The sequence below is a fragment of the Micromesistius poutassou genome (genome assembly GCF_964030765.1).
Source record: "Micromesistius poutassou genome assembly, chromosome: 22".
Classification (NCBI taxonomy): Eukaryota; Metazoa; Chordata; class Actinopteri; order Gadiformes; family Gadidae; genus Micromesistius; species Micromesistius poutassou.
In genome coordinates this window covers 5,120,778-5,144,247 of record NC_140292.1, presented here as the reverse complement: position 1 = coordinate 5,144,247, position 23,470 = coordinate 5,120,778, and the positions used below count along the sequence as shown (strand labels likewise).

Here is a 23,470-nt window from a genome sequence, read left to right as displayed (position 1 = left end):
GCACAGTGTGGTTGTTATTTACATTCAACTCTTGGATATAAAACATTTCCTATGCCTTATTGTTTTTCAATATGGTCAGAAGAATACATGTTGAACTTTAAGCAGCCTAATTTCTTTTTTTCAAATGCATAGAATGAACTAGGCTATCTGACAAAGGTGTGGACAGAGAGACAAGTACTCTAATAATGTTTTTAATCCGGGAAGTCTTCTTATGTACTGTAGGCCTCATATCTTAAAAAACAGTTTTCCTACTCAGCTGAACTGCACCCCTGCAAGCATAATTAATTTGTATCTTTAATGTACATATTTCAGTTTTAACAGTGAGCGAAAATAGCTCTACTTCACGTCTGCTTGACCAGCGAAAGTCCTTTTGGGTTTACGACGCTCTTGTATCACAGACTATAGACAGCACAGCTACAATGCGGCTGAGCCTACCAACCTTGCTCAAACATTCAGGTGCAAAGTAACACATATCTTGCACTTTGTTTGTGGAAGGTTAGGCGTGGTGTTCGGCAGACAAGACAGAGCTTTTGGTTCATCGTTCTATCGTTCAAACCAACAATAGTAAAGCTACAGTTAATATCCTTCATTCTTATTTTGTTTTGTCATCATCGTCAAGTAAACTGAAGTCTGCCATGTAAGGCTGAAACTGATTAACAGCTTGACTTATTTAATATCATGCTATTAATGAATCACATTCAAGGTTAGTAGTATTTTCACAACATAGAGCAGAAAACTGCAGAATGTTGGGTTGAATCCCAGGTTCCAATAGGCAGTTTTTAATGTTTAATCACGATATAATTTTTTTAATGATATAATCTTAGCATGTATGCCTCAGCCTCCGTTTGTGACCAGAAGAAATGTGAAATTCTCGATGGTCACCGACAGGAATATTTTTGTGACCATCTTCTCAATTGTTACATCTCGGATTCATGTAAATATAGTATTCTGAGGAATCAGGTTTCATCTGGAAATATAAATGGGACCAATATAAATAGATGCGTTATAATTCTTAAGTGCAGAACAGAGGTGTCCATGACGTTAAACAACAATGCACTTAACATCAGCATGATTGTCAGGTTGCTTGTACCGCAGCGTACATAATGGCCATTCGTTGTGAAGAATTTACACTCTGTTTCCATTACTTCTGTGGAACCCACAGATGGGGACGGAGACAGTTGAGCCATAGCTAGGGCTCTAGAGCTTCTGTACCCCTGCCAAGATGTTCTGGTAGACATTGTCTGTGAGGGGGCCGTAGCTCTTCTGTAGATAGTCCACAAAGTAGAGAGGCTCCGAGATGGTGGACGGGTTGAAGCCACTCTGCACCAGTTGGAACTTTTGCTGCTTAAACGTTCCGGTGATTTCAATGAATTCCTGAAATGGGAAAAAAAAAAATTGTAGAATGTCAATCAACCCAGCAGAGTTTAGTTTTGACAGTCGTGTTGAGTTTCGGTTCATTTCTGGTGGAATATCTGGTTTCAACTCATCAACCAAGAACTTAGTTATAGATAGAGATCAGTTGGTGATTGACAAACCCTGTCTTCATGGACAGTGTCCAGACTAAATAAATAGGATTTTCTTCAGGGTGCAATGATTTGTTTTCGATATAGAAAAATGCATGTATGAATGTAATGCAAGGGATACCTCTCTAATTAGTGTCAGACATGTATAATTATCAGCCTATACCAACACATGCCTAATTGAATAAAAAGAGTGTCTCTCTGTGACTTAAGGAGAGATCCAGACTTTATGTGATTTATGAAGAGATCCAGACTCTCTGTGACATCACAAGAGATCCAGACTCTCTGTGACATCACAAGAGATCCAGACTCTCTGTGACATCACAAGGGATCCAGACTCTCTGTGACATCACAAGAGATCCAGACTCTCTGTGACATCACAAGAGATCCAGTCTCTTTGTGACATAACAAGAGATCCAGACTCTCTGTGACATCACAAGAGATCCAGACTTCATGTGATTTATGAAGAGATCCAGACTTTCTGTGTGAAGAAGAAATCCAGATTATTTGTGATTATAGAATAGATCCAGACTTAGGAAATAGGAAAAGGTAGACCGTTAACCGCCCCTTTGTAAGGGTTAGGGGGCTTCAGCTAATCGTTACATTTCCAAGGTACGGTACATTCAAATAGTTATGAATTTATTTTGACGAGGAGTGCTAGGGTTGGCTGTCCAGAGTCATGTCAGGTTTTACAGCTGAGGTCTTACCTGAATCCTTATGAAGACGGGTCGAGCGTAAGCTGGGAGATCTGTTACAACACGCTCGAATAAGGCCTTCCCGTCAAACTCGTGGCCCAGCCTCACGATGACAGCAGCCATCCCCGCTCTTCCCTCGTGGCCTAGAGGACAAAAAGTGAAAGATTTTAAATGGAATTGAAGTATTCCCCATGATTTGTCACAACAACTAAAACACAACATATTTTACGTATATGCACATAATATATCCGAACACTATAATAAAATATATGAATCCAAATGTACACATTTTCATTGTAATTTATAATATTTAGAATCTTCATTCATATTGGTAGATCAACAAACAATTTACCAATAATAAATAGCACGTACACACATGTCGACCAATCCACCCTGACACATGCACTCACCCACACACCCACCCACACACACCCACAAACACCCACCTGGAACCTCCACCCCGTACACATTGGCTTCCTGAATGAAGCCCACCAGCCCCAGGGTCTCCGTCACCTCGGTCGTAGCCACATTCTCACCCTTCCACCTGAAAGGACCCAATAAGCCCAGGTCAGACGAGGGATTTCCAGTATGAATGGGTTTTCATTATCAAACAACTACCGTACTAGGGAGAGGAATCATTACGTTTTAGCGATTTCTTCATTACATGGATATATGGCTTTTACCAAATTATTTTCAATGGCGCAGATTCCGTCTTCTGTTTCTCTCTCCCGATTTGTGTACACGTTAACAGTACAAAGGCAGGCAGCCCTGCAAAGATCTGTGATGTGTCTCTCAGTGACAACCCGATTTTCCACAACGTGGGGGACGGCGGAAGTGTGGATTCAGTGTAAGATCACGGTGACGTTCCGGGCTTTACCTAAAGGTGTCCCCGACCCTGTCTTTGAAGCAGATGAAGTCCTCCTTGTCTTCGGCCATCAGGTCCCCTGTGTTGAAGTAGGCGTCCCCAGAGGAGAACACGTTCCTCAGCAGCCTCCTCTCAGTCAGCTGTTTGCTGCCGGCGTAGCCGAAGAAGGGGCTGGTGGCACTCACCTTGGACAGCAGGAGCCCCGTCTCACCTGAGACCACCAAAAGGGGGACAAAATAAAAATCCAAACCATTGACAGACAGATGGATCTGTGTTATAGATTGATGACTGTGTGTGTGGATGGGGTGTGGTGGATGGCTGGCCCCGGGTCAAGACTGATTAGACTCTGGGGCAGCCATCACCCCCCCCACACACACACACACACACACACACACACACACACACACACACACACACACACACACACACACACACACACACACACACACACACACACACACACACACACACACACACAAAAGGGGAAGCTCAGACAGTCATCAGTCATCCCCTGCTATTTGGAACAGCTTGCTAAGTCTCAAATAAACAGATTATTACAACATCTACCTGGTTGCCGAGAGTCGGAGGAGCCCAGAATAGCCCTTAGGTGGCGTGTGATAACCACCACTTAGGTGGGGTGTGGTAGGAGGGTACATGAGAGTATATAGATTGAACAATAATAGTACTTTTTTTTGAGGACGGTTAGAGATTAGCATTACTGATGATAAAGATGACCATTGAGGTAACTGATCCTGTATGGAAGTTGTTCCCAGTTCCATAGATAATAATACTATGGGGGTGTCATATACAGTATACAGGGCCTGTAAAGCCCTTTGAGACTGTCACTGTGATTAAGGGTTATACAAATACAATGTACCTGACTTAATTGTGTGCTTGATTTCTGAATCTGAATGGGATTATGTTTAAAATGAGGTGATTTTGATTTGGGCTCAATTAGACATTAGGCAATTAGGCAATGATTGTTTAAGTCGCCGTCCTCCGGAAATACTGTGAATGTTTTTTCGCGTACCCTTTTTAACTCGCTGACAAAAGCCTCGCTCATCCTTCACAGGCTCCTCTCTCACCATGTCGTACTTCACCAGATCGTACTTGAAAAGGAGCTGCAAGCACAGGAAATAATAAACAAAATTATGTAATTTCAAATTAAGTCATTTCATCAGATTGAATTTAGCAGCGGAATGGATAATTGGTTAAAATACTCCACACCTTATTTTTTACCTCTCTAGATCCTCTGAATTGGTCCTTGTTGATTGCACATATGTTTTTGGTGGGGGAGGGGGGGTTCATATCACTTCAGCAGGTAATACAATTCAATTATTGCGGTACTATAAGCACTCAATGCAAAGATGAACAAATTAAAAGTTAAAAATGGATGAAAATAAAAGACAGATAATGTAAGACATATGTGGTTACATATATTTGTTCCTTTGTGGGTCATTGAACTTTGAGCCAGTTCAAGAAAAGCTGCATTAACAGATTAAACCTAAACTCTTACCTAAACTCTTACCTACTACTACTACCTCTTTGACTCCACTGATTATGTGGCTTCTTAAGAAGTCAGTAGAGTGGTTGGATAATGCCTGCTTCGACCACAAAGTATATTAGCCTAACTAATCTGTGGTCAGGTCATCAAATCTCACTAACTAAATAACCAGCCTTTCAATTGAATTATTAGTAGTGATTATTTTAGATTATTTTGTTATTATTTGTTTATTTGTTTATTATTTGTTTGTGTTCAAACAGTATTGTTTATTTAAAGCTAGGGTAAGCAATTTGGAGGAACTGGACAGATTAAGCTAGAGATTAGAAAATTCGAGCTGAAGAAATCCCTCCCCTACCTTCAGCCTCCCTCCAAAGCCCCTCCCCCAAAACACATGGTTAGCTAGCTAGCTTTCTGCTTAGCCTTGTGTAAGACTGCTGGTAGGCAGACTGACAGGTAAGCCAACCAACCAATCACTTCTGTTTGGCCAAAATTCTATTATTGGACTGGGTAAATTACATTTTTTAGCGCATTGGATTTATTGATTCCTGTCAGGATGTCAAGATAATACAAGCAAATCACAAAAAAATGCTTCTAAAATAAATTGCAGAACATACCTTTAAAATAGCAAAGCTCATATCTATAACGTCTGGATCTCTGAATTGTGACCATATAATTACCAGACTTCCCCAAAACTGTACCAGCACTATATTAAAAAAAATCTGCTCAAGGAAGGCGAACAATCTAAAGCAAGAATAATCTCAATTGAATACTCAGTGAATACTAAGTGAATGGGCATGGCCCTGGTACCATAAAATATACTGGATCCCTTTGAGTATGGGGCACAGAGAGAGAATGCATGTGTTGCCTTGACTGTAGATGTTGACTTAACTGTTGAGGATTGGGCATTAAGGGCACCTGGGAGTTTAGTGCAGCTGTTCTAAAACGGCATGTATGACTGGGGATAACCCAATGCACCGGCCACGGAGGGAACATTGAGCTTACCTCCTGTTGGGCAATGTTGTCTGACTGCGATATGTAGGGCTAAGTGCAGATTGAACTGAGGTTATGTTAATACATGTTAAGGTCTGCTGGGACTTCTGGGGCAATAGAATGCATTTGCCTTATAAAGATACAAGGACTGAGACTACAGTCAGTGGAGGGAGACGAGAGGGAGGGAGTGAAAAGAGGTCATGGGGTTTTAACACTTTGCCTGGTAACACTTCACAATAAGGGTCGTAACTAATCTCCCCCAAAGGGATTAATAAAGTTGTTTTGAATGTGATGCTCACTAGGCTAATGTTGGTCATGTTAACTAAGGTATTAATTTATACATTAAAACAATGTATTTATTTTAATGTATTAGTGTTAGGGTTAACCCTAACCAAATCCCCTATGCTAATGCTATACAACAATGCTTATTACTGCATTGACTGTTAGTTAATGGTTAATAAATGTCCCCTTATTGAAAGGCGTAACCCTTTTCCTCTCAAAGTTTCAACTAAAGGTCAGCATATAAACAGTGAAGCTGGCAGTAGCCAAACCTAGAAAGTTGCACCATTTCTACCTCACTGTCACGTTTGTGGTAAGTAATTGCTTTAGACTTTGGTCTTTCAGCGACTATTAGAATCAACATTTTAGATAATATATGAACTCTGTATATATAAATGCTAAATAACTAAATGCACACACAACTGGGCCACCATGCAGGAATTTTGAGTGAAGAAGACAGGTACAAATTACAAAAGTATTCATCCGGGACAGAAAAATGCTGATGGACGACATGGGCATCCTAAACTCTCAACAGATTTTTACCATGGGTTGAGCCTGTTCAACTAGTTTAACAGTGGGGTTTACTGCTGAGCAAACCCTTAATCTACTTCCTTTAGTTGTCCATCAATGGTTAGGTCTATTCAGACTCCATCTATCGGATACTTCTTTTGGCATGGAAAAAATAAAATAATGAGTCATGAAATTTTTCGTCATCATGAGTCTTACTATGATATTTTGTTTGTAAAATAAATCACTCTTTGAGAGTGAATTAGTTCGGTCTGATTTTCTGACTGACGCACTTTATGGCCATGTGTATAAAGAAACCTTGTTTATATAAACAAATATTTCTTTAATTAAAAAGTACCTGAGTTTTACCCCCCCTTTAATGTGTGACCTTGTAAACTTCTACCAACTATCATCAAAAACATTAGTAGTACACTGGTGTTTGGTCTAACAGACACTTATGCATGTGATGCAGGGTTTTGGCTTTGGGACCTGACCAGGTGAACCAGACCAGGTGTACAGAAACAGCTGTACCCGACCAGGTACACTTGAGCTATACCGGGTGTCCAGGTGTACTTGGGACAGGTACACACCCGAGGTTCACGCGAGATGTTCCAGTTGTACCAGGTGACCAGGTGTACCAGAACAGGTGTTACTGAGACATACCACCTGAAAAGGTGAAGATATCCAGGTGTACCATGTGCACCTGAACAGGTTTTAATGAGATCCACCACCTGGACAGGTGTCCCATATCCTCACCTTGTAGAAGAAGTTGGAGCGCCCCACAACCCCCAGCTTGCCGATGTGGTTCATGAAGCAGAGGTTTCCCTCGGTGGAGCCGTACAGCTCGCACATGCGCACCTCTCCGAAGCGGGCGTGGAAGTCCCGCCACACGTCGGGCCGCAGCCCGTTCCCCACGCCCATCCGCACCTTGTGGGACCTCTCCCCCTCCCCCTGAGAGAGAGAGAGAGAGAGAGAGAGAGAGAGAGAGAGAGAGAGAGAGAGAGAGAGAGAGAGAGAGAGAGAGAGAGCATTTGTATAATAAATCAAATGTATAGTGCATCATTTTATTGGGGCTATCTCAGAGCCTAATGGTAAAAAAGACTGAAAAGTGGGCATGCATATGAAATATAAAGTTGAAATAAATCCAAATGAAAATAAGTGATGTCATTATCACTTAAGATAAGATGGTAGTTTATTAATCCCAGACAGAAAGAGTGTGTGTGTGTGAGTGTGTCTCTCTCTGAAATGCCACTCGTACACAAGGGTGTGAACACAGCCACAAGGCTACAGTGAATGTGTCTCAACAAAGCTGCCTTTCAGTAGAGACCAAAACACACACACACACACACACACACACACACACACACACACACACACACACACACACACACACACACACACACACACACACACACACACCTGTTTACAACACAATGATTTGATGTTAGGTATTCTAAGGAATAGAAATATGTCAACAAATATGCAATATATAATAGCCATAAAGGGCCGCACAAATAATCTGCACTGAAAACAAGAAGTGTGTCCTTCTGGTTATCCAACTGCTGTAGTGGAGAACATAAAGTACACACTGCATTGGGTCATTTAGCTCTTGCACTGATGCTCACACGAGCACGCACAAACAAAGACTGTTTGTACAAGATCGCGTCGGACACATTACACAAGAGTTCAGTGCGCACATGGGGGGAGCACCCGTATTGGGGGAGTTACTGTCCCTTTAAGTGCGCACAAGTATCTTTAATATGTTGGATGGTTCCCCTATTAGCTCTGAGGTCGGTGGCCCGGCCAGCCTCCCAGCCCTTCTGACGGGAGAGGGTAACCAAGGGGATACGGGGACAAAGGCGACTTTGAGATCAGCGTGTGTGCACGTGTGCGTGTGGGTGCGTGTGTGTCCTCAGTGGGAGGGTAGATGCAAAGGCCAATACAAGGACTCTAGTTGTCTTGCCACCACGGAAAACAGTTTTGTACAATGTTATCGGAATTTTGAATTGTGAGGGAAAATCCACGATGGTCAGAGATTGCAATGAAGTGGCTTTGATAGATTCACATTGTTCACATCCGTCTTGTGTAAATGTTCCTTTTTTTTTTACAGGTGTGAGAGTGAGATGTGACCTGAAGATTAGAAACTAGAACTACTCTAACAAGAGAGATATTATTCAACAGGACATTACCTTGGGCTGGTTGCAGAGGTACCGGCAGAGCTCGCCAATATACTGGAAGATGGTCACGTCATATTTCCTACAGTCACTCCAGAACTTGGTGGCTGAGAACTTCTTCTTCAAGATGCAAGTTGCACCTAGAGCACAATGGATACGAACAAGAACATGAGCTTCATTTATTAACTTGACTTGCATAGTGTCAACAGTGATGCCACAAAATAGAAGACTTTATAGATAAACCTACACTCAGTATATATCCAGTGCAAATATAGCAGGATGCTGATGTGCCCCATTAACCTTAGCATTTGGGATCACCACATTTAAAGAACATCATGTTCAGGAAGTTAATCTTTGACAATCAAGGACTGAGGGGACAATCACCTTTACCTTTAGTTTGATCATTTTCAGCAAAAAAAGACACATGGTACATGAACATGAAGTTATTTTCTAAAAGAATCCCGGTCAAAGAATGAAGATGGGTTGGGTTGGGGGTTGTTTGGCGTACGTGCAGATGAACACTTCCTGGTAGAGCCGCTAATGAAGACGGTAATTGAAGTGAATATGTACACAGAGGGACTGATTTGTTGGCCAGCCGCACTGGAATTATTGGCTAGGTTCCCTTTCAAAAAGCCAATTGACCATTGACATGATTCAGTACTAACTAGAGATTTTAGCTATGGGTCTTAGGATTTAGGAGCACACAGTGTACCTATTCGCAAAATAATCGACTCAGTGACTAAGTACAATTTAATAGGCTTGTGGATTTGGCAAATTTGCAATGCGCAGAAGGAAATAACCAGTCGATGCAGGACTGATTTACTCAAAATTTGTCTAAAAAATTCTAAATCTTAGTAATTGCAATGAAACATTTTCAATGTTGAATTAGACAGAACTACCAGTAATTATTACATGAGCTGCACCAAACACAGGTTGTGTACTTCTATCGGGCTTTTTCTAGCCATTCATTGTCCCACTATCTTAACATGTGGACCATGGGAATAACTGGATAAACGCTAAATTGTAACACATTATATTAGTGTCCTTGTTACAGTGTAATTACACACACGTAACTACCTGTAACAGCATGTCACATGTAATTACATTATAGAAAAGCCTAAAGCTAAGCTCACTGCGACGTAACATGCTGTTTCAGAACATTATTACATAGTAAGTAGATAATGTCACATGTTGTCACATTGATTATCACAAACACTGGGATATTTCACTGTACCGAGCGTTTTTCACATGGATTGGGTTTAAAAGCGACATCCTTTAAGTGTGCCAGATAAACAGATTAGCTCACATTATCTTTCTAAACCTTGAAGTTAATACCAATCTACTAGAATATAATCTTACTGACCCTTTGTTGAACTTTTTAACACCATCATTAGATGTGCCCCATTTGGCACCTATTGCACTCCATCCACTAACCATCCCTGGAAGGAGGGATCACTCTTCTGTGTTGCCTCTCCAGGTTTCTTCCCTCTGGGCTGTGAGATCCTCACTGTGATTAAGAAGGCCTACACAGAGACACTGCACTCGACTGGGTCACCTACCCAGCTGGAGGGTTCCTCCGATCCCGATCATGGAGGCGGCGCTGTGGTACAGAGGAAGAGGTATGTACACCACGTCATCCTCCCTTCCTCCAAACGCCCAGAAGCCTGCAGCAGCCTTCAACGTCTGCAAGTGGGTGATCACCGCAGCCTTGGGAAGCCCTGAGGCATTGTGGCAGATTGAAATTGAGTAAATAAACATAGAAACCAGTACAATGACTTTTACATGCTCATGCACATGTACTTATTCAAACTGTTTCATAAAATGTGCATTTTGTGTATGCATATTATTTTAAAATAACTAATTGTATTGTTTTTGTATATTAAAGTTCAAGCTTGGCCAAAGCTAATTCTGAAAACCCCTATGAATGAGACTCTTGGTTTTTCTCTGGGAAATTTCACAACAACCTGTTGCTATGTTTTTCTAATGATCCCGATAAATAACTCTGTTATACTCTGAGGGGAAGTTGTTCCCCTGCGTTTGACCTATTTAGTAGAAGTGGGGAAAACACTGTTGTTCACTGGCGTTCCACTGGTGGTGTCTTGGTTGTGTTTCCTGGTTTAGCAAGGGAACATCACCTTTATGAACCTCCTCTCTAACCATCCTGTGCTGGCCAGCCTCCTCTCTGAATCAGTTTATTAGCCAAGTAAGGTAACACACTTGACGCACATCAACATACATGACAGTAGCGTGGTGCACTGCTTCCTAAAGGATTAAGAAACGAACGGTAGCAATATCTACAACATTGGTACTATAACTACTGGTTGGTGTTTTTAGGAGCCTTTGACTCTGAACCCGTGCCACTCATTACCACTGAATGAGCCGTGGTAATCTGGATACACAGGCTCATGCAAGGGGACGTTCCCACTCTGGTTAGGTATGAGGAAGGACTCAATCTTTAGCTTTGATCTCTACTTTCTGCTGCTCTTTCTCCTTTTCCTTGATGAAGATCCACAGCCTCATCCTTCTGTTGTTTACCAAACTACAGGCTGACCATTTCTGTTATCATCACTCCATACCACAGCTGACACTATGTTCTTCAAAATGACCAGAAAATACTAAATACAGGTTGAATGGTAAGGTGTTATAAACATCTAACAACATAACTCAATAAAGAATATGGGGGTAAGGATAGTCTAGTAGTTAGGGTTTTTGACTGAAAGGTTGAAAGGTTCACATACCAATTTGACTTATAATGACGTAGGACAACAACAACAGATTACACACTATGGAGTGTAATCTGTTTTTAAGTGTTCTGAGACCATTTCAAAATCATAAATTGATTGATTGATTGAATTTCCTGTGTGTGAGTGCGTGAGTGAGTGAGTGAGTGAGTGAGTGAGTGAGCGTGCGTGTGTGTGATGTTCAACAGAATCCCACTTCAGCTTTCTAGTGTTTGGGGAGATGCATGGCTCTGCTCACCGGTGGTCCCAGAGGTGAAGATGTACAGGATGGGGGTCTTGAGGGAGGTGGCGGCACGCAGACTGGCTGGAACGGGCCGGGCCGGGGCACAATCAATCTGGTCTAGCAGGGTGTGGACTTGGGTGTCGCCTCCATTCTCTCTCTTCATCACCCACACATCAATGTTATCCTCACGGAGGCTGGGTAGAATGTCATCCAGGCATGCTATCAGGTCTGGGTTGCAAGGATGAATCCCAAAAATGTCATTACATCACATGCTATGAGTCTTTTTGCAACAAGACAAAATACAAAACTAAATATCAATAAAATGTTAGAATTGCAATTTTTGTGGACATGACACATGCACACAACGGGAGACCTATTTAAGCATCTCTTAAAATTGTGTGGGATGATGTTTTTTTTGTCAAATGTGGTATCACTGTTGATTTGCAGATAAGTCATAGGACAATAAAGCAGATAATAAAGGACAGAACATGAGATGTTGGCCTAGTTTTTGGCCTAGTCACTGAACTCGATAGTACAGTGGAAGTTCTGCTATTGAAGATCTATTAAAGTCCAAAAGGCAAACACACATTAATATTGGATGCTTTTCAACCAAGTAAAGGTCATTATTTGTTGACTGCCGTTTAAGTTAAATTGAGTTAGAGCTGCTGAACAGATCACTTTTAAATGAATGGGGAATGTAAACTTACCTTCTACAAATTACTCAAATAAAAAAATGTTTAAGGATTATAAAATAAAATGTATAGTTGTTGGTCACCTCTTTTAATTAGTAAGATAATACTACCTAGTAGTAAAGACGTTTCTTTATGGATCCCGGTTTAGGTAGCCTACGGCTACGTTGTTAAGTAAACCTATTGTTATGTGCTGATGTTAGATATCTATTTCAGGCACAGTTTAAGAAAACGGCTGCATATGACAGTAAGGAGCTTTATGTCGCCCGAGTAACGATTTAAGTAGAAAACGTATCCCAACTAGTCATAATAATAATCTGAAGCAATTTCCAGTTACTATAAGCTTCAATGTTGACAATGTTATCATGCTCGATCTCTAGGTGTTATCCAACCATCTCTGACAGCGCCCCAGTGGTCGGGTTGTCATGCACTTGTGGACAAAAGAAAACAAGTGGCAGTTTCCTTTGGAATGATGGTCTTTGCTGTTGGGACATAGTGCAGCCAAATAAACAAGACAATGAGCTATATATGAGAGTGTTACCTGCGCCCACAACAAGGGTCTTGGCCCCACAGCAGTTAAAACAATGCAGCAACGACTTGGACTTGATGTTTGTGTTCAGAAAGGCGACGGCGCATCCCAGCTTGGCCAGGCCGAACCACACCGAGACGAAGTCGGGCTCGTTGTTCATGAGGAGCACCACGCAGTCCCCCTTCTTCAAGGTCCCCTGCTTCAGGAACACGTTGGCCACTCTGTTGCTGCGCTCATCAATGTCTCGGTACGTGTGTACCACTCCCTCGTAAATAAGGAAAGCTTTGTCCGGGATACGCTGTGCCTGTTCCACAAACGTGTCCACCACAGTCACCACCTTGGAGGTCAGTTTGCAAAGCTCCAGTTTTATGCCGTACGTGATGATCTTCCACAGAAAGGTAACATCCTTCCAGAAGTAGGGGAAAAACAGCCTCTGCAGCACATGCAGGGCAAAAAGCCCCGCAGCAACAGCTGAGAGCCACTCCTGGATGGAATACATGATGACCTCCCGGACGACTCCTCGAGATGCTTTTGGAAAAGTGAAGCGAAGTGGGACATTAAATGTGAGATGGCTCACAGCCCGGACTAGGAAGGTGATGACCACATTGTAAAAGAGGCCGACTGTGCCAAGCGAGTGACAAGCAGCTTGTGTAATGTCAACCTGGTGAAAAGGGTCGCCAATGGAGTCATGTGACTCGTTGTACAACTAAAGGGGGAGGATCTTCTGTGTGATTGAGCCCGCCTTGGAGTTTTGAAAATACCAGAGCCCATAGAGAAAAATACGTGTTAGACCACGCCCTTATTGTAAAGCGCACGACCACATGGCCTCAGCTCTACGTTTCATAAACGAGGTTTACGGCATAAATAGTTCTATATAGTCTAGTACAGGAGTTCCCAGTTTCATTCAGTCCTTCATTTTTCTTCAAGACAAACTCATATGCAAATGCTAAAAGTAAAAAAATATGAATAAATACAGATGCAGAGGGCCAACGCCCCTTTATACACAATACTACTTACGTAGGCTACTTCAAGATCATGGTCAGTAGGATAAAGTGGAAAGACACGCTGCTCAGGCACCCAGTCCGTTTATTTAGCAGACACACATGAACACAAAAGATCAATGGAAACCAATGGACAACTTTAAGGCACACAGTGACACTATTTTGGAAATAATAATAATAAGCATATTGTTACTATAATATGCTTATTATTACTATACTATGTTTACTGAACAATATTTACAATGCTTTTGTCTTTTTTATTATCTATATATTTTTCTATTATTGTAAATGTGTCTATTTCGAGAAAAAAAAAACCCACGTGCCATTGCGTACCACCCTTGGTACCACACGTTTAAAAAAACAGCTGTAGTCTAAATTATATCAAGACAGTTGGCTGGCTATTTGATGACATGGTTGGTGGGGAGGGTGGCTGGTCGTGATGTCAGTGACTCCAGCATGAATAGGCTGCAATGGGTAATGTGTAGTAGTTTATTTTTTAATTTGAATTACACATTGTCAACCATAGTCAACGATATCGTTTATTCCAAAATCATATTAGCTGTAGGCTAATTAAGGACTAGCCTACTATCGAGGATGAAGCTCATGTAGATATTTTCTATGCATTGTATGTGCTGAGATCTCTGGTTGCAAATGGTAAATTCAAACAGCTGTACTCTAGCGCCATCGTTTGCCTGAATGGGGAACTACATGTGTTTGGTTCAGGCTTATTTGAACGATTGTAGGTAATATTATTTTACATTCAAACCTCTAATAATGACCTTTTCACCTTTTCACATAAAACGATACAATGTGATATAATATATAATATAATAGAGAAAAAAATGCATTTTTTCCTAATTGGTATGCTGGAAAAATATTGTTCTGATGTTCTGAGGGAACTTAGTCGTTCATGAAAATATTTAATCGTTCTTAGTTATTGTCCTGTGATTATGTGCTGTCGGATGTAATGAACTCCATGGTAGTAGCTTGTTATTATATCGTTTGTTCATGTTATTGTCCTATCTCTAAAAAAAATAATAATAATGTAATAAAGAAGTTCCTAGCAAGTTGTTTTCATCTTTGATTAACATGACATAAATCCCCATTTTGCTGTAGTTCTGAGTATCACACCTTGACTAGCCCCCCCTTTCAAAAATCATATTATTATTAATTGCTCATATCTGATATCTACCTAGTGTAGCCTAATGTAAATGATAACATCAGGCTAATAAACGAGTGTGCCTGTATCCTGGAGAGATTGTCAGAGATTAATGCACTTTGTGGGAGGGGCGCCCCTATCTATATTGAAATTGGTCTATTGTTCCTTAATCCTGGCGGTGGGGGTCCCAGGGCAGGAGCTCAGTCCCATGCATACAGGCCGCTATCTCAAGTTTAGAAGAAGGAGTGCAGAAAGTTCACAAAGTTAACAGCGCCTGCGTTTAACGCCCCGGTGACTTCAAAATGATTGCGTGGTTGTTGACGACATTCTCGGCAGGACTACTCGCTATTTTTCTGTACCAATGGACAACACATCCGTTCTTTTGGGCCGATTTGATGAACTACTTGAAACTTCGGAGTTTCAAAAAGGAGATGCAGACTCGTATGCGGAAGGGAACCGTGACATACCTCGACACTTTTCTTTACCAAGCGAGAAAAACCCCTGACAAACCCTTCATCATCTACGAAAGCCAGTCTTTCACATATCAAGATGTGGACAAAAGAAGCAACCAGTTTGCTAAAGTGTTTAAAACGGCAGGATCTTTAAAGATGGGGGACGTGGTGGCTCTTCTGATGTGTAACCACCCGGACTTCATTTGTGTGTGGTTCGGCCTGTGCAAACTGGGCTGTGAAGTCGCCTTTCTCAACTTCAACATCAAGGCGTCCTCCCTCCTCAGTTGTCTGCAGAGCTGTGGAGCCAAGTCACTTGTGGTGGGCGCCGGTGGGTCTTGCAGAATAGGGCACTGTCACTTTACTCAAGCGCCCTGTTTACTTTGCAAATTGGCAATTTTGCATGCGTCTTGTGACGCCATGAAACTTTTTATTTGTTGCAGCCTAATCCATAGACCGTGTTTGGTTTTTCTGGGTTAGTGCCAAATTATCAAGATGTAATCCGTCAATGTCAAAATTAACTCGAAACTGAGTGCAACACGACTCAAGCAATTAGATACGTTGTCAAGGTGCTCTATGTCTATGCTATAATGGGATTATATAACTAGAATTATGTAAAAACTGACATAAAGCTTGCCCCACTACCAAATATAAAGTGACCTCGATATGGCCTACTCCAAAGGCATTGCTGAATAATGTTATAGTCAATGTTCGTGTAGGCCTATGAATCTATAACAGCTAAGTTAAGAGTCAAAGAGTGGATATGAGCCCCATGTGTTGACACGATAGATGGCAGCCTCCTTTTATTTAGGCTTCAGGGTTCATTCATGCGGGTCGGTTATTGTGTATGTTATTCATTATGTTATTCCATATTGATCCATGTTGCATAATATATATATATATATATTTTTTTAATCCAGATTTGGTGGCTTCTTTAGACGAGGTGCTGCCCACCCTTACAGCTGGTGATATCTCTTTGTGGACGGTTGACCACAGCGCTCCTCACGATAGCTTCAACAGTCTGCTGGATAAACTGGACCAGGTGTCTGAAGAGCCATTGCCTGATCCTCCCAAAGCTAACGTCATGTCTAACTTCCTCTTCATATTCACCTCAGGGACTACTGGTAAAGTGTTGTCATTTCATATCATTGGACTTATTAATAAGTTAATCAAGTTGAGCAATATTAATGCTCTTTGGTCTTAGTATGTCGATCTACTGCATGCTTTGCGGTTTGAGTTGTTTTTAGCCTTTTCTCTCTATTTACTACTTTTCCTTGAAAAATGTATATTTATTTTGTCATTCATGGGACTCAGTATCTCTATAGAATCTGTACTATGCAGCTGCTGGAAAACCCTCCCAGGAAGATTACCATAAATCAGGGATAACCGGTGGGGAAAAACAACATTTCAGTTATCAAAAGTTAAGACGTAATGTGAGTAACATCAACATTATGCTAGCTTCCTGACCTGAAACCTGTAGGACCCCTTCCAGCTTTCTTAAAATTTCGAAATTCGAGAAAATGTGAATTAGCATTGGAACTACATTCAGAGATCCCATGGAATGCGTTTGAGCACGCCACTGGATGAGGGAAAACACACCCTCCACCAGACTGTAAGAAACCATCAACAGAATGAGCAGATGACGTTCATCTAGCTAATATAACTAGTTGTAGAATATATAGACTCTAGGCCATATGTACTTGACACTGGCGAAGAGAGTGTCTTCACCAGTGTGGCTACCATCGCAGCAACCCAAGAAGCAGTTGGTCGTCCCCAGCGATGAGGGCAGGTCGTCAAGGCTGGTCCTCCCTGCGGAACGGGCCACTCCTGTTTCAGCAGACGCATGTTGACGGACCAGACAATGGTCGCTTAAGCGAAACAAAGTGAATGTGTCAGAGGAAGTTAGGAGAGAGACACTGTGGAATGGCATGAGAATGGCTGGCCTCCAGAGATGTTTGTTTCTTTAGAAAACCATTGAAGGAAGGCCTTGCCCAAAGCTATTCGAGGGTGGGGATGACTTTGACTTTGACCGGGGGCCCATTGGTATACAAGAGGAGGGGATGGTGTAGTACTTTGAGGAAACGGTCACCCCAAGGGCCCCCTTCCCCTCGTCTACACAGGATGCAGAGACCCCAAGAGGTCTGAACAGACCCCTTCAGCAGAGGTCACTGCGTTGGTGCGGAAGCTCTGCAGAAGCAAGGTGCTGCCGGTGGATAATGTCTGTTAAAGGCACACGCTGAAGGCTCTGAACGAGCGGGGGGTGTTGTGATGCCCTTGGGTGTGTTGTGTAGATCTGGAGGATCTCCTCCCCGGGTAGATTCTGTGGGCGGGACTTGAGGTTCTGTCGGATGATGTTCACCGTGTTCCTCGGACACACAGATTTCCCATCCGTCTGTGTTCATGTGTTATCAGTCATGACATTTTCGTTTTTTTATGTTCTTCTCATGAGGGCCTCTACATCCTCAGGGCAAAGGGACACATGACCATGTATTGGTGTCTCGTAGACAAGATATGGACCATCTTGCCTTTGAGATGTCAGTGTCTTCAGTATTGATGAGATGATAGAACAAAGCTGCCAAGCTTTGAGACTTCTCTAAGTTCCACTATTTGTCCACGTCAAATTCTTAATTTTTCTGTAATTTAGGAATCTCTTTTTAGTTATGTAGTAATGCATCATGTTGTCTAATTATTTATCTTTATGAATTCAAGTTCAAGTGTTTTTGGTCACATACATACAAAAGGCATACATGTGCAAATAGCAGTGAAACTCTTACATATGAAATTAAATCAAGCAAATTTAATCATCCCCCTATATAATTGGCTCATTTATTAATTCCCTCACTCTCCACCTCAAGCTGGTGTGTGGTGAGCGTTCTGGCGCTGATTGGGTGCCATGCATCACCCAAGTGGGTGCTACACATTGGTGGTGGTTAGTGAGGTCCCCCCTTCACTGTAAAGTGTCTTTGAGTGTCTAGAAAAGTGCTATAAAAATTCAATCAATTATTATTACATTTCTACATATATATATTTTTATATTTATCTCTTTTGTGTCACGCTTTTATTTTGCAGGTCATTCTAAAGCCGCTCGGGTGGGCCACCTCAAAGCCATCATGAGTATGGCCTTCCTCCGGTTCTGTGGTGTCACGTCTGATGACATTGTGTACATCACCCTCCCATTGTACCACATGTCTGCCTCCCTGCTGGGGGTCGGGGGCTGCATACAGCTGGGTGAGGAGGCTTTGAAGCTGTCTTTTGATCAGACCGGAGGCCAAGTTTCTGCCAAATTTCATTCATCGTATCATTAAAGGCAGCCGTTTTTGTAGTCCATCTTGTAATTGAATTGCACGTCTTTCAAAGGCCTTGTTTACACCAGAGACCTATCTCCATCCGTTTTTCAATCTAGGTTCAAAAACTCAAAAGGCTCACAGAGCACACAATCGCTAGTCAATCTAGATTGAATGTAGCGAATGCTTAACGGGGGACTGAGAAAACATCTCTCTTTGTATCCCAATCCCACAATCGCCTTAAATTCACGTTTTGAAGAGATTCAAAACACTGGTGTAAACATGGCAATAATTGTAACTGCACACCTTAATGGATTGTTTATTTTACCTCACAATCTTATTTCAATCAAAATGTTTGCACATATATTTATGTATATGTTCGAGGTTGTTAGTAAGTCAATGTTGGATTTATTATATTGGGAGTCACTAAGAACAATAACCCAAATCTCTTCTCGGTCTCACAGGTGCGACGTGTGTCTTGAAGAAGAAGTTCTCTGCCAGTCAGTTCTGGAAGGACTGTGTGAAATACGATGTGACTGTGTTCCAGTACATAGGAGAGCTCTGCCGCTACCTGGTCAACCATGCCTGGGTAGGACGTGCTCTCTAAATCCTCTTCTAAATCCTCTTCTAAATCCTCTCTATTCTGTATGGGGATATTTACTATTGTTCATTAATATGCCCATCCACCAAATATCCACCAAAGGAATAGATCATTACAATGCTCTTCCCGACACGTTTGAAGTGTCCTTATAATATCATAACAACTTGGCATTACGTTATGCCAAAGCCTATAGAAAAAAAAGCAGTGTGTATAATGTGTAACCACATTTGGGGAGCTCATTTATTTTGGAATACAACAAGATTATTTTTTCACGTCCATCATTGCTTTCACCTGATTAAATCAACACTATATTATATTTTCATCACTGTGGTCCAGAATGTTGACCTATACTTCATAAACAAGATGGCCAGCCTTCCATTCTCTTATCAGCCTCGTAGAGAATAAGCTCCGTCCATGTCTGACGTAAACCAAATCAATGTCTTTTTGTTGTTGTTCATACATCTATCTAATTGCATTCAATTAATATTCTCACCCTAACTAAACAACAATTAAGAGTCAACACTGACCAAACAGCTTCAGATGTACAGCTATAATCACCCATGCATTATGCAATGGGGTTTCTTTGAGAAAGCCACGGTTGTTTCACCGTCCCATGGTTTAACCGTCCCATGGTTTCACCGTCCCATGGTTTAACCGTCCCATGGTTTCACTGTCCCATGGTTTCTCCACCAGGTCACAGAGGAGGGGGCTCACCGCGTGAGGCTGGCGGCGGGCAGCGGCCTACGGCCCGACGTGTGGCGGGAGTTTGCCCGGCGCTTTGGAAACATCAAGATCCGGGAGGGGTACGGTCTGACCGAGGCCAGCGTGGGGTTCCTCAACTACACCGACGAGGTCGGGCCAATCGGGAGAGCCAGCTACTTCAACAAGGTCGGTCCCACACATACTTCACAGACTTCAGGATGCTCTGTGATTAGTTGTGATCTGAATACATGATCCATAATGTGCTGAGCTTGAGTTTTAATTAAAGCTACCGGCAAATCTATCCACCATTGGCTGCTGGCTGGTGTTCAGTACGGACCCTCATTTATCCTCATATTTGTGTTGCTCTTTTTGTTTTTTGTGTTTTATTTATCTTTTTAGCTTTCTATGCCGTTTGAGCTCTTGAAATATGATCCTAAAACATATGGACCTGTCCGCGATGGCTCCGGAAGATGCATTAAAGCACCAAAAGGTAAAAAAATCAGTAACTTTTGACTTTTACTATCATAGTCTGAGGGAATCTCCACATAAATTTTAAATTGGTGTTGGACAGTGAATGTCCTCTTATAACGATATCACTATAACTGTAGCTACAAATCAAGCCACTAAAGGCCGCTAATGGGAAAACAGTTACAATAGTATAGCTTTAATCCCCATTACTGGTGCTCTCCGTAAACCAGAATCGTAATGTAATGTTAAGCACCCACAAAGCTCATACAAATACAAGGTTCTAATAATGAGGGTTTCCTACGCACAGGGGAGGCCGGCATGCTGGTGGCCCCCCTGACGGTCACCAGCCAGTTCCTGGGCTACGCGGGGAACAAGGCCCAGTCAGAGAACAAGGTCCTGAAGGACGTGGTCCGGCCCGGAGACATCTACTTCAACACGGGAGACCTGCTCCTCTGCGACCACAGGGACTTCCTGTACTTCTGCGACCGCATCGGAGACACCTTCAGGTGAGCCCCTCTGAGACGCGTGGTAAGAGGGGGTGTCGGTTATACCACACGGTGTGTTCGGGTGTCACTGCAGAAAGTACAGTAGTTAATGACAATCCTCACAAGAAGGGTAAGCCTTGAGCCAATAGCCACAAAGTTCCTCCACCCAAGTCAAACTGGGAGCTGTGGTTGGCTTGTTTTTTTACTTTATGCATAGTATGACCCATTGTTTAAGTGGTAAAACATATAGTTATTTTTTTTTCTTGGCTTTTAAAAGTAATCTTGATTCTATATGACTATTCAATAATTCATTTATTTTGGGCAGTGGCAATGATTGGGGGGTTGGCGGTGGAAGGGTAGGAGGAGGTTAGACTGATAAAGAATAGAGTAGAATAAAAAAAATAAGAAATTAACATGAACAGTTAATTTTCTGGTTTTCAGTTCAAAATTCCAAATTGTGAACTTTGGACATGAACAAGTTCATTTTAATCTGTGTGAACTTTGAGCTAGCTCTTGAAGTGTGAACTTACACAATACTGATACTCATAATATCACCTCTTTAAGTACAAAAATATAACAATCTTTTTTTTTCTTTTTTTAACTTAAACTATCTAAATATCTTAATATACTGTCTAATTAATATACTGTCACATCACCATTAATGGGGTTAACCTTTGTTATTGAATTATAGTATTTTATAATGTGCTTTCTTATGATAAACATAACATTGTCAATATGCTTTCCCGTAAAATGCATATTGTAGATCAGTGCTCAATTTAAAATTCTGATGATTTCTAATCCATCATCAGGCATCACTCCGATGTGTTTTGTATTGCAGATGGAAAGGAGAAAATGTAGCCACAACAGAGGTCTCTGAGGTCCTGGGTAGCCTGGACTTCCTCCAGGAGGTGAACGTCTATGGAGTCACTGTGCCAGGTAGGTGAAGCCGCCTCCACCCTCACTTATAGTGACCACAGGGGGTCAGGACCTCGGCCTGACATCTCATCCGGAAGATGGGACCTGGCCCCGGTCTCCATCCTGGGGTATTGGGGGTATCATGTAGGCCAGAGGGCACCCCCTACTGGCTATCCTACTTGCCCTTCTGTATTAACTGAAAGATTTGTTTTTCTGTCAAACATGATAGATAGATTGATAGATAGATAGATAGACTAAGAAACATCTATCACATTAGATTTCTTTGTTTCATTACAATTTTTCATGAACTATTTAACACAAACTTTATCAGGAGATAAATTGATAGGGGAGGGTACATCTGTGGAAGTTTCATTGGGCTGGAAACATCCACAAATGTTTTTCTCCGGCTTTTCTCCAGTGCCTTTCTTGGCTGTTGTAGACTTGCATAGTTGACCAAATGCCAAGTGAACACCTCCACAAGCACCTACTGGTCTCCCATCCAAGGATTGATCAGATTCAGCCCTGCTTAGCTTCCAAAGAAACCCAGCAGTTCTGGGCAGATAGCCATGGTGCTGGCTAAGTGATCACTCTATATGAATTTACATTTTGTCATTTAGCAGAGGCGTCTATCTAAACTGACTCATGTTTATGCTGAGAACACGCATTCAAGCATTCAATGGATTTTGGAAATAAGTTATAGTGCTGCACAACCTAGTTAAAAATGAAAAACACTGGACAGAGTGCAGGGAAGCCATAGGGATCAGAAATGCAAGGTCAACTCTATATCCATTAACTGTTTATCTTTTATTGGACAGGATATGAAGGTCGGGTGGGCATGGCTGCAATAATCTTAAAAGCAGATCACAAATTAGACGGTGCTGAAATCTACAAGCAGTTAGTCAGAAGACTTCCGTCCTATGCGTGGCCATGGTTTCTCCGAATTCAGGTAAGGGAAATACATATTATGCCTTAAAAATACTGAGACGAAATCTAGGTTCCCTCCCAGTAACTTTCTCTTTTTTTCTTAGACCTGCCCGGAGATGACTGAGACGTTCAAACAACAGAAGGGGAAACTGGTCCACGAGGGCTTTAACCCAGAGGTGGTGGAGGAGCCCCTGTACTTCATGTCTCTCTCTCAGAAAGACTACATTCCCCTTTCTCAAAGTCTGTACGATGACATCATCTCTGGCAAGATTTTACTGTAGACAGAAAATGCAGCCGATCCAAGTTGAACTCAGGTTGAAATAGACGTAAAACTGAAATAGATTAATACACTATTGAATTTATTCTTAATAGATTATATATCGATTTTATGTTATTATGAAACATTTTAGGTTATTTATGCTTATTTGTTTTTAAATGTTTTTTCTTATAACATTTATACGATTTCTACGTTTCATTATCAAATGTTCCTGAGTCACGCATGACTTACTATGAGCTCTATAACATGAAGTATATCATGGGTTGGGGAAGGTACATCTGTGAAAGGAACAACCATGTTTCTCTCCTCCTTAGAACTGCTTATCAACACATGAACGCCAGTCTTGGCTGTCGTAGACTTGCATAGTTGTCCAAACGCCAATTAACATCAAGTGAAAGAGCTTCCAAAGCGTTCTTTGTACGATATAATCTATCCCTAAGACTAAGATTAAGCATTAAACGTATTCACAAAACATCAGTGCTGTTTGAC

General features: G+C 41.8%; 2 protein-coding genes across 2 annotated transcripts; one reads left to right on the top strand and one right to left on the bottom strand.

The window, feature by feature from the left end:
- Positions 1–175: 175 nt before the first annotated feature.
- Positions 176–13,359, bottom strand: slc27a6 (solute carrier family 27 member 6). Its single transcript, XM_084486954.1, has 10 exons — positions 12,729–13,359; positions 11,514–11,726; positions 10,094–10,252; positions 8,550–8,674; positions 7,117–7,311; positions 4,111–4,201; positions 3,093–3,291; positions 2,662–2,759; positions 2,228–2,358; positions 176–1,374 (listed from the first exon to the last, which is right to left on the bottom strand). Exons 1-10 carry the CDS (start codon positions 13,213–13,215, stop codon positions 1,198–1,200), a joined length of 1,875 nt encoding a protein of 624 aa, XP_084343080.1. The 5' UTR covers positions 13,216–13,359; the 3' UTR covers positions 176–1,197.
- Positions 13,360–15,119: 1,760 nt separating this feature from the next.
- LOC311367337 (long-chain fatty acid transport protein 6) lies at positions 15,120–22,991 on the top strand. Its single transcript, XM_084486164.1, has 10 exons — positions 15,120–15,656; positions 16,246–16,449; positions 18,395–18,553; positions 19,074–19,198; positions 19,904–20,098; positions 20,312–20,402; positions 20,688–20,886; positions 21,704–21,801; positions 22,596–22,726; positions 22,809–22,991. Exons 1-10 carry the CDS (start codon positions 15,179–15,181, stop codon positions 22,983–22,985), a joined length of 1,857 nt encoding a protein of 618 aa, XP_084342290.1. The 5' UTR covers positions 15,120–15,178; the 3' UTR covers positions 22,986–22,991.
- The last annotated feature ends 479 nt before the right edge of the window (positions 22,992–23,470 follow it).

Bases quoted from the DNA above. Each gene is read 5' to 3' on its own strand.
- slc27a6 (XM_084486954.1), bottom strand. From the start codon at position 13,215: ATGTATTCCATCCAGGAGTGGCTCTCAGCTGTTGCTGCGGGGCTTTTT. The intron at 11,727-12,728 runs GTAACACTCTCA...CTTGCAACCCAG, and splicing joins GACCCTTGTTGTGGGCGCAG to ACCTGATAGCATGCCTGGAT. The intron at 1,375-2,227 runs GTAAGACCTCAG...TTCCCATTTCAG, and splicing joins CCGTCTTCATAAGGATTCAG to GAATTCATTGAAATCACCGG.
- LOC311367337 (XM_084486164.1), top strand. From the start codon at position 15,179: ATGATTGCGTGGTTGTTGACGACATTCTCGGCAGGACTACTCGCTATT. The intron at 20,099-20,311 runs GTCGGTCCCACA...TTATCTTTTTAG, and splicing joins GAGCCAGCTACTTCAACAAG to CTTTCTATGCCGTTTGAGCT. The intron at 20,403-20,687 runs GTAAAAAAATCA...TCCTACGCACAG, and splicing joins ATGCATTAAAGCACCAAAAG to GGGAGGCCGGCATGCTGGTG.